At 39.7% G+C, this 11,136-nt stretch overlaps 1 protein-coding gene across 1 annotated transcript; it reads left to right on the forward strand.

Annotated features, from left to right (window-relative positions):
• Nucleotides 1-453: 453 nt before the first annotated feature.
• Nucleotides 454-3,831, forward strand: LOC149163089 (protein NRT1/ PTR FAMILY 5.2-like). Its single transcript, XM_089435946.1, has 4 exons — nucleotides 454-668; nucleotides 757-974; nucleotides 1,501-2,063; nucleotides 2,886-3,831. The coding sequence occupies exons 1-4, from the start codon at nucleotides 518-520 to the stop codon at nucleotides 3,829-3,831; spliced, it is 1,878 nt and encodes a 625-aa protein (XP_089292072.1). The 5' UTR covers nucleotides 454-517.
• Nucleotides 3,832-11,136: the final 7,305 nt, after the last annotated feature.

The following is an 11,136-nucleotide window of genomic DNA, read 5'->3' on the forward strand; positions in this document are numbered from 1 at the left end:
GAGAAGGTTTTATAGCTGGAGGGTTTACTTCTAGCATCGAGGACATATGTTTGTATAAAAGATTAAAATATTTAATATACAGAAATTTAATCTTTTCGATATTCCTTTCCTCATACTAACTGGAAAATATTTTATTACCACCCTAAAAGGAGTGGAAGTTTTATTAAAAAAATTAGAGATTAAAGAAGAGAGAAGGTTTTATAGCTGGAGGGTTTACTTCTAGCATCGAGGACATCGGGGAAATAGAAGTGTATATAAATATATACATATCGAATTTTAATGCAAAATGGGCCAATGGCTAACATAAAACACGGTCCACGGTCCGCGATAACCTGAAGCTGTCAGGTTGCGTGTCCAGAAGATCAGCCCTCGGCTGCGGCGTGACGCACTCTCAAACTACAAGTAAAGAGGGATGCGTTGTCAAGAGCTTATATTCAATCAAGAACCCAAACATCGAAACCAGAGATATTAACAACACAGCGAAAGGATCAAAAGCTCACAGTTCAGGCATTGAGCAATGGCAGAAAACGAAAACGAATATGAACGGCAAGGGAACTGTAGCATGGAGTCTCGAGGTTTAATCGCCATGGATGGCTCCGTGGACCTCAAAGGCAGGCCCGTTCTCAGGTCCAAGACGGGAAGATGGAAAGCTTGTTCATTCCTTATTGGTGAGATGCAATGCCTAGTTTCTCCTGGTTTATATTAATATGTTTTCTTTATGTTAATTCTACATATATTGTTGATGTTTAATTACAGGCTATGAGATCTTCGAAACTATGGTTTTCATTGGTATCGTGTCCAATTTAGTGATTTACTTAACAACTAAACTCCATGAGAGCCCTTTGAATTCCTCAAGGAATGTCAATAATTGGGCTGGTGCAATTTGGATCACCCCAATCCTCGGCTCATATATTGCAGATACTCACTGGGGACGCTATTGGACATTTACAGTGTCTTCATTTATTTATATACTGGTGCGCATCTCATCGCTTTCCTCCATCTTTCACTGTCTTTTTGGTTTGTATGAGGTTTCCAACAATGTACTACGAATAAAATTATCGTTTCAAGTTTCTGAGAGATCTCATGAGCTGTGGACGTTTGGTGTTTCCATTAATGTTTTGAGATTATGGTATTTATAGATATCAATTTTTCCTATTCCAGATTTATATTTGTGTATTTTTAGTGCAGACATTTTATGGGGTCCAAATTAATTGGTTTGGATCATTTGGGTACCTGAGAAAACATTTCTGTGTCTCAGACGTTAACAATCACACACATAAATTTGGTATATGAGTTTGTTTGTTTGTGTGACCAGGACTTATTTCTCAGTAGTTATTTGACTCTTAAATCTATTAAGATATAGATATTTTATCTTTTGGTTTTAAATCTATAATATTTTAGGAGAAAAAAGTCTTAGCCCTTAGATAAACTCAAACCGTATAATATGTTATTTATACTATGTAAAAATATGTAATCTAACCAACAACCTAAGGGATGTAGGGAATGATAATTTTGACACTAGCCGTCTCACTGCCATCTCTGAGACCACCAGACTGCAAATCGGACTCCAACATATGTGAGAAAGCTTCAAAGCTTCAGATTGGGGTTTTCTACTTTGCTTTGTACGTTCTTGCTGTGGCCAATGGCGGTACACAGCCCAACATCGCGGCCCTTGGTGGAGATCAGTTCGATGAATTCGATCCCAAAGAGAAGCTTCAGAAGGTCTCCTTCTTCAATTGGTGGCTCTTTGGTGTGTTTATTGGGACGTTGATGGGTCAAACTCTTCTCATATATATTCAGCAGAATGTTGGATTCAGTTTGGGTTACGGGATTCCCACGGCGGGATTGATCATATCTGTTGTAATATTCTTCATAGGCACTCCATTTTACAGACACAAGGTTCAGAAAGGGAATCCATTTGGTCGCATGGCGCAGGTAATTGTGGCAGCAGCTCGTAAATGGAGAATCGATGTACCGTCCGATTACAGCAAACTTCATGAAGTGGACCCTAAAGAGTACGTTGCTCGAGGAAGATTCCCCATTCATCACACTCTGAGTTTGAGGTAGAGTTTCAACATCATCATTTATGGAAATAGTTTTTAACTGTAGGAAAGCAAAGATGGCTAGATTTAAATACTTATTTATTTTAAGTGGTTTTAGTGTGATTTTTGAAAGTTTTGTCGTTTAATTTTTTTAAAATTTGGTAAGAATTTATTGAAATCACAAGTTTGATGGGTAATTTTTGCATAATAAAAGTGTCTAAGGGTTTTTCAAATGTGCTTAATTTATATATAGATAAAAAAACTAATTTAAATAACACAAATCAAGATTTCACCTCAAATTCTTCCACCATCTTAACACCAAAAATAAAAAAATGAGACGTGACACCTGGGCATATACTTTTCTACGTAGGTTTAGGTTTGTGACAATGGCAAATATTTTACTTTATAGAAACCCGAGGGTAGAGAATCACGACAAGCTTCCTGGTCAACCCGAATCCCGATCAATGCTAAACACCTTTTACAATAATTTATTTTACCCACAAATAACTCCCGTGCTAAAAAACAAACTCGTTGATTCTTATTAAGATGTCTTAACGATTCTTTACTTTTGGCCGGTTTTTTCCGGACCAGATCCTGTTTTTGGCAACTGCACACCCAACATGAACGCCAAACCCACCGCAGAAGCAATATTTTAGGCTATAGAATTTCAGGAAATTGGATATATTTTAGACAATAGAATTTCAGGAAATCGGATATAAAAAACAATATTTTGCACCGTCCTGGAAAGATGAAACTAAGCATTCCAAATATGATTATAAAACTAAATTTTAATTCAGAGATAAACAACAATACAATAACGTAATTTTCATTTTTTCTTTTCAGATTTCTGGATAAAGCCGCAACAAACGATGGCTCAACCAGTAAGCTGTGTTCGGTAACCCAAGTGGAAGAAACGAAGCTTATGATAAAAATGGTACCCATTTGGGTTGCCATGTTCATGCCCAGCGCCGTGATAGCCCAAGCAAACACACTGTTCGTAAATCAGGGAACGAGACTGAACAGGCACATGGGTCCTCACTTTGAAATCCCCGCTGGCAGTGTCACATCGTTTGTCTCGATATCATTGCTGGTATTTCTGGTTGTGTATGACAGAATCCTAGTGAGGACTTTGAGAAGGTTCACTGGTAATCCCAGAGGCATAACAATCCTACAGAGGATAGGTACTGGGTTGGCCATCCACATTCTAGTCATGGTGGTGGCCACCATAGCCGAAATCAAGCGGATCAGAGTTGTGAAAGCACACGGGCTTCAAGGCAACCCAAGAGCAGTAGCTCCCCTCACCATTTTTATCTTGCTTCCTCAGTATTTGCTTATGGGCATAGCAGAAGGCTTCCTTGAAGTGGGAAAATTAGAATTCTTTTATAATCAGGCCCCTGAAAGCATGCAGAGCATAGGAACTGCATTGGTTGGAAGCACTACAGGGATTGGGAGTTTTCTCAGCAGTTTTCTCCTAACTGTTACGACTAAGATCACTGGAAGAAAGGGCCACGCCAATTGGGTTTCGGACAATCTGAATGCATCTCGTCTTTACTATTATTATGCCCTGTTAGCTGTTCTTAACATTTTAAATCTGATTTTCTTCCTCGTTGTCTCTCGGTTTTATGTTTACAAGAGAGAAACCAATGAGGCATTTGTCAATCACAGTCATGACCATGAAGGTGCAGTAACGGTGAAATCTGTTTTCCCGGCCCCGAATACCAAAGCCCATGCATGTGAAAACAAGCAACAGAGTATGGAGACGCTGATGCTGAACAGTCAAGGTAAATAGATACGCTCGGCCGCTCATCAGTCTCTGTATCTATTATGTATTCATATATTTCAATTACCATAAGAGAACTGCTGGTTGCATTCATCCATCATCAGTCTGGGTTTGTTTTGACATTATGGTACTTGTCATTATGGTTACATGTCTAATGTTGGCTAGTTTCCAGAGTATCCGATCTTTACACTTCGTCATGAATATTAGGGATTAGGTCAAGTCTTTTGCCTTGAAATGTCCTGTGTTTCGACAGCTACTAGTTTGAATTTTGTCAGATTTTGGCAACTCTTTATGCGGACATGGCTGGGTAACTTTTCTTGCATTTGACTCTCTGTACTCCGCTTTTCTACTTTCATTTCGGTTGCGGTTGGATTTCGATTGTGGGTCTCTATTGCAGTGGCTTCCTTGTGAGGTATTCTTGGTGGGGTTTCAATGGTAAGGGGGAAAATACAATTGCAGTCGTCAAGGTCTTCATCACTGATGACCTTTATCTGGTGCATAGCATGAGGTCAAATCCTCCAAGGCCATATTTAATCAGTGCATTCCGTGCAGTCAGAGAATCCAATGAGGTCATTGAGGGCAAGGAAGTTTGTGATTAGGTTAAAAAAATTCCAAAAGACCAGCAATTTTAGAATCCATGATACTACGACATATATTTTTAAACAAAACTGGTAGAGATTTGTATTAAAAAAAATTGGATTACAATGTCAGAAATTTTACATATTCTAATTTTCTTATTAAAAAAAAAATGGATTACAACGTCAGAACTTTTACATATTCTAATTTTCCTTGCGGGTTTACATATTCGAATTTTCTATTCCAATTTTCCTTGCGGGTTGGAGATGCACAAAGGCTCAATCCAAACCCTCAAACTAGTTCCCCATAACACAAAAACTTCAGCCCCTTTCCAACTATTTTTTTTTTCCAAAAAACCTCTAAAATACAGACGTATTTACATTCCATTTTTCATTGTAATTTTATTTTGATCTAGTTTGACTTCTTGTTTTTCTTGGCCAATTCTACTTTCCTTTCTTCCAAACTTGAATCCAACCTGTATATTCTTCAAATTCCGGATAATCATTCTTCCCACAATATTATTCTTCAAATCTTCCTCATCCACTTGATTTTACCAAGAAGTTTCCTTTTCAACAAGATTTCTTGTGGTTTCCCGAGGGAATTTTTTTTCGACTGAGAAATCCTTATTGGTGAGCGGAGGAACCATATTGGCAAGCAATTTCCCTGCATAGGTTTGTTGTCATGACTATGGTTTCTTTTATTGAATCTACTTCCTTACTGTCTTCTAGTTCTTTTTTGTCCTGAACCTCTTCTCCTTTGAGTATTGTATAGTGATCACCTTGTGCACCGTCCCACCATTTGCCTCTTCAACATTTTTTTCCAGTTTTTGCTATAACACTTGTGGCAATTTTTAATTACATGCCCCATTGCATAGAATGCTCTAGACTGGAATAAGATATTATCATAGCCGAGCTTTTGGACCCAAACATAGTTTGTCGTTGTCAAATTAATCTCCACGGGAAAACCCTTGTTGAAGCATGCGGGCATAAGTAGTCTTGCTCCACGGGAAAACCCTTCTTGAAGCATGCGGGCATAAGCAGTCTTGAAATTTTTTCCTGTTTCAGACAACTACATTAGGATTTTCCCAGCACATTCCCAATGGAGAAAAGTGATGTGCAATTCCAAAAATGCAAGGGAAAGTTTAGAAGCCTTACCCAAACTGAGGACAACTACGTTAGAATTTTGCCAGTGCATTCCCAATGGGGGAAAGTAATGTGCGATTCCAAAAATGCAAGGGAAAGTTCGGAAACCTTACCCAAACTCGGGTTGTAGAAATTGATGACGTTACCGAGTCAAAAGTGGGAGTCCAGGGTTGCATGAAGAGGTCAACAACGCCCCAAAACCACAATCCAACTTCATAGGTAAACTTCTTGTCCTCAACCTTATCAAAAACCACAATGAAGAAACCCCAAGCGATAGGGTAAATATTCAACTCGTCCATAAAAAGGGCCTTCCATGTCTCAGAGATCCATTTAAGCATATTGGTCAATGCGGTCAGTACCCATTAAACCTACAAACCAAATCATTCTTCGAAAAATATTTTTCACAGAAGAAAGCGTCTTCATCCACAAGAACATTAAGGAAATAAATTTCTTAAACCATGGGAAGACCAGAACCAAACTTCAACATAAAGTTGTACGAAACGCTTCTTCATCCATAAGAACATTAAGGAAATAAATTTCTTAAACCACCGGAAGACGAGAACCAAACTTCAACACAGAGTTGTGCGAAACGGAAGAAGAAGAGCTAGCTTGATCGATAACCATAATTGCAAAAGAAACATATTTATTCGCGAGATCACAAGGATTCACCATTGAATCGTAGAAAATATCTACAAAAAATCCATTCAAATGGTGCAAAAATTGAGCAGCTAGAGTAAAACCCTAACAGCCTCAAAGGTTGAGCTCCTTCCATTCCAACTCTTTATAAATAATTATTCAACTGATAAAGATTTAACCTTTACATAAACAATTTAGTAATATTTTAAAATGATCTTAATAAATTAAAATAATAAAAAGTAATTTCAAAATTGAAACAAGGAATATCATGTCATTTTTCTTTAATAGGATGAAATTCACCTAAATTGGATCTTAAAATCACCTATTATGCTCTTGACCTGCGAGAAATTCTAGAATACCAATTATGTGAAGAAATACAACCCATAACACAGAAGAAAATGAGAAAAATAGTAAGTATTTTATTATTCAAATATGAAAGCAATGTTCACTTGCCTCTTTGAGGGGGCAACCTCTAGTAGCGCAAAGCTCAATTACAAAATAAGACTCGATATTTCTCAATGGGGAGTCTCTATCCTTTATATAGGACTCATACATACAATACCATGGGTCATTACCATGGTTCTCTCAATACCATCTATCTAATACCATGGCCCGTTTGCAACTAACTGTGGTCCCTCTCTTAAATGCATGTTAACCACTTACAATTATTAATACGGGCTTTATTGACTCTTTAACTAACTATAACTATGACTCGACCCTATTACATAAATAAAGGGGTTAGGGTTGGACCCTAACATGCCCTCCCCCATAAAAAGCAGCCTTGTCCTCAAGGCTGAAGCTGCGGAAACTGCTGAAGAATAGTGGTTGGTTCCCAGGTCGCATCTTCTGGAGAGGTGTCTTTCCACTTGACGAGGACTTCCTTGATTGTGTGGCCACACAGATGTTGTTCTCCTGTATAGAGGACCTGTTCAGGTTGGAGCCAGAGTGAACCTTCTTCATCCAATTCAGGTAGACTGGTTTGAATTTTGCAATTGTTCCCCACCACTTTCTTGAGGCATGATACCTGGAAGATTGGATGGATTTTTGAAGTTGGTGGCAAGGTCAGCTTGTAGGCTACTGTTCCAATGTGCTGAAGGATTTGATAAGATTCGTAGAATTTCGGAGCTAATTTTTGGCATCCCTTTTCTTTGAGCGATGTTTTCTTATATGGTTGCAACTGTAGGAATACCTAATCCCTTCTTGAAATGTGCGCTCTGAACGATGTTGGTCTTCCTATTGCTTCATTCAATTCTGAGCTTGATGGAGATTATCTTTTGAGACAAGCTAGCATGGTTTCATGGTTTTGTAGGAGTTGATCAACTACTTGCACCTTAGAGCATCCAGGGATATAAGAAATAGGTGAAGGTGGGAGTTGGCCATACACTGCTTCATATGGAGTCATCTTGGTGGCTGCATGATAGTTAGTATTATACCACCATTTAGCTAAAGGTAGCCATTGTACCCATTGATGTTGCTTTTCTGAAGTGAAGCACCTTAGGTATGTCTCCAAACATTTGTTGACTGCTTCAATTTGACCATCAGTTTGGGGATGATAGGAAGTACTTAGTTGGAGTTAGGTGCCTTGTAGCTTGAAAAGTTCTTGCCAAATGTTACTGGTGAAAGTCGGGTCATGATCAGACACAATGGAAGTGGGCATGCCATGCAGTTTGAAGATCTGGTCCATGAAATATTGATCCACCAAAGTGGGGGTAAATGGGTGGGGTAGAGTGCAAAAATGAGCATATTTAGAAAGTCTGTCCACAACCACCATGATGACTGATTTGTTGCCTGACTTCGGAAGACCAGTAATGAAATCCATAGAAACATCCATCCAGACTGAGGCAGGGATTGGCAATGGTTATAAGGTGTCTGGTGACTTGACTGTTTCTCCTTTGTGGTGTTGACACACATCACATTTAGCTACAAAAGTAAGAATGTCAGTTTTCATGCATGTCCAAAAGAAAGAATGACGAGTGTGAGCATAAGTCTTCTGAAAGCCTGCATGGCCTGCAGTGGGAGATGAGTGCAACTTTGCCAAAATGCACGTTTTGAGGGTGGATGTCGGTGATATAACTACTCTATCCTTGTAGCGAAGAATCTCATCCTTCCAAGAGTAGCCAACTGAGGAATTAGGATGTGCTCTCAATTGATTAATGAGTTGGGAGAGAGAGGGGTGTGAAAACCATTCCTTGCGAGCTTCTTCAATCAAATTTGGTATGGGAAGAGAGATTGATAGCAAGGTGCTTTCATCCTCAAATTGGCGTGATAACGCATCCACTACTACATTTTCACGCCCTTTCTTGTAAATTATCTCATAATCATATCCCAACATTTTGGCTAGCCATTTATTTTGCTGGGGTGAGGATAGACATTGGTCCAAAAAATATTTGAGGCTTTGATGGTCTGTGTGGATTTGGAAAAGCCGCCCCAATAAGTATGGTCACCAAATTTCTACTGCATGTAATATGGCCATCATCTCCTTCTCATAGGTAGATTATCCCAGATGTTTCCCACTCAGTTGTTAGCTAGTGAAAGCTAAGGGTTGACCTTCCTGCATTAAGACACCACCAATACTAGTACCTGAAGCATCACATTCAATCACAAAAGATTTGGTGAAGCTGGGTAGTGCCAATACGGGAGTGGAACAGATGGCCTATTTGAGAGCCAGAAATGCCTGTGTGCTGCATCATTCCAGAGGAATGAATTTTTCTTGAGAAGGTTAATGAGGGGCCTAGAAATGCAACCATAATTGTGGGAAAATTTGCGATAGTAACTGGTGAGACCCAAGAATCCCCTTAAACTCTTCAAGGTTTTTGGTTGGGGCCAGTCTTGCATTTCCTGTATCTTTTTGGGATCCACCCGGACACCTTCACGATCCACAATGTGGCTCAAATACTCTACTTCTTCCCTGCCAAAAGAGCACTTGGACAATTTGACAAATAATTTATGATTCCAGAGCAGTTGCAAGAGTAGGTCTACATGCTAAAGATGTTTTCCCAGGTTAGGTTATAGATGAGAATGTCATCAAAGAAAACGAGGACAAATTTTTGGAGATATGGTTTCAGCAGGTGATGCATGAGGCTTTGAAAAGTGGATGGGGCATTACAGAAACCAAATGGCATGACCAAGAATTGATAATGGCCTTCATGAGTTTGGAAAGCAGTCTTGGGAATGTCTACTTCTTTCATGCATATTTGGTGATAGCCAAAGCGAAGATCTAGCTTCGTAAAGAATTGAGCACCATGTAGTTCATCAAGCAGATAATCAACAATCAAGATAGGGAATTTGTCTTTGACATTGAGCTCGTTGAGGGCCCTGAAGTCTGGACACATGTGCCATTCCCCATCTTTATTGAGAACCATGACCACTGGCAATGAATAAGCACTTATTCTAGGATGAATAACACTGGCTTCAATGAGTTCCTTGATGATTTTTTCTATTTCATTTTTTTGGGCAAAATGATATCGATATGGGTGCCCATTCAGCGGTTGTGCCCCTGGGACCAAAGTGATGCCATGATCATGTTCCCCTCTAGAGGGTGGAAGCTCTTTAGGTTTGTCAAATACTTGTTGGTGGTGGTTTAAGACCTATTGCATCTCAGGATGAATATGAAGAGTAGTGGGCTCGATGGCCTGGATGGCATTAAACTAGGCGATAACTCCATGATGGCCCTTTTTCAACAAATTTTCCATTCGATGCGAGCTGATGATAGAAGGAGCACCTGCCTGGAGTCCACGAAGGGTATGCATGTGGTCATTCTACTTAAAACTCATATATAACTCTTGGAAATCCATTGTGATTAGGCCTAGTGTGCGAAGCCATTCAGCACCCAAGACAATGTCACAACCACCCATGTTAATCGCAAACATGTGGATCTTTAGGTGGTAGTCTCCCATCTGAATTTTGATATTTTCACAACGGCCTTCACATTTCATTGTCCCCCCATCAGCAATCTGGACCTGGAAATTAGAGACTTCCATGACAAAACAATGAACATCTTCTATGACTCGCTGATGGATAAAGTTATGAGTGCTGCCACTATCAATCAATACTGCTACCGGGTGATGTTTAATAAAGCCTCTGATTTTGAGAGTTTGGCTCGCATAAATGTATGCCAAAGCATGTAGCGAGATAATTGGTTCCTCTGGAGTAGCTAGGAGCTCATTGTCCTGCTGGGTGTCCTCAACTTCGTCCTTTGGTCCCTCAAGGGGTGGGGCTTCCTCAAATTAGCTGGGATCAGTAGCATCAATTTGAAAGAATTTGGGTTCCTTGCATTTATGCCCCGGGGAGTGTTTGTCATCATAGTAGTAGCACAATCCTTGTTTTCTTCTTTCATCCATTTCTGTTGGAGACACCTTTTGAACCTTAAGTGTTTGGGTAGGGCCTTGAGCTTAGGTGGGGCATCCCTTGGCTATGAAATTTGGACGAGGCGACGGGGCAGCTAAAGCACGTTCCACTTCGATAGCCTTTGTGCAAAAGTCCATCCATGTAGGTGGGTGGTGCATCTGGAGATGGGCTTGGATAGCTTCTTTGAGACCACTTATAAAAAATTCCAAGTAGAATTCATCTCCCAGACCTTCTATGCAGATGGGCAATGTCACAAAGGCTGTAATGTAATCTTTTACTGTGCCTATCTATCGGAGCTTAGTAAGGCAACCCAAAAAATTAGAATCTCTGTCAAAGCCGTCACAAAGAGATTTTGAGAACACCTTCCAAGTTATGTTCTCGGGATAGCATTTTTGATGCCACTGCCACCATTACCATCTCTCTTGTTCTAAGTAAAGGGCTCCCACACGTAGTTTAGTTTGATCATCTCGAATATCATTTAGAATGAAATATTGTTCCATTTGTGCTACCCATATTGCCAAATTAGAGCCATCAAATTTATACATGTCCATCTTGGGTGGCCGAGGGTGGGAATGGGGGTGATTTCCATGGAAGTGAATATGATGGCTAGACT

The sequence above is a fragment of the Pinus tabuliformis genome, chromosome 5_2, assembly GCF_031772625.1.
Source record: "Pinus tabuliformis cultivar Carrire ecotype Pingquan chromosome 5_2, CPIR1, whole genome shotgun sequence".
Lineage (NCBI taxonomy): Eukaryota > Viridiplantae > Streptophyta > Pinopsida > Pinales > Pinaceae > Pinus > Pinus tabuliformis.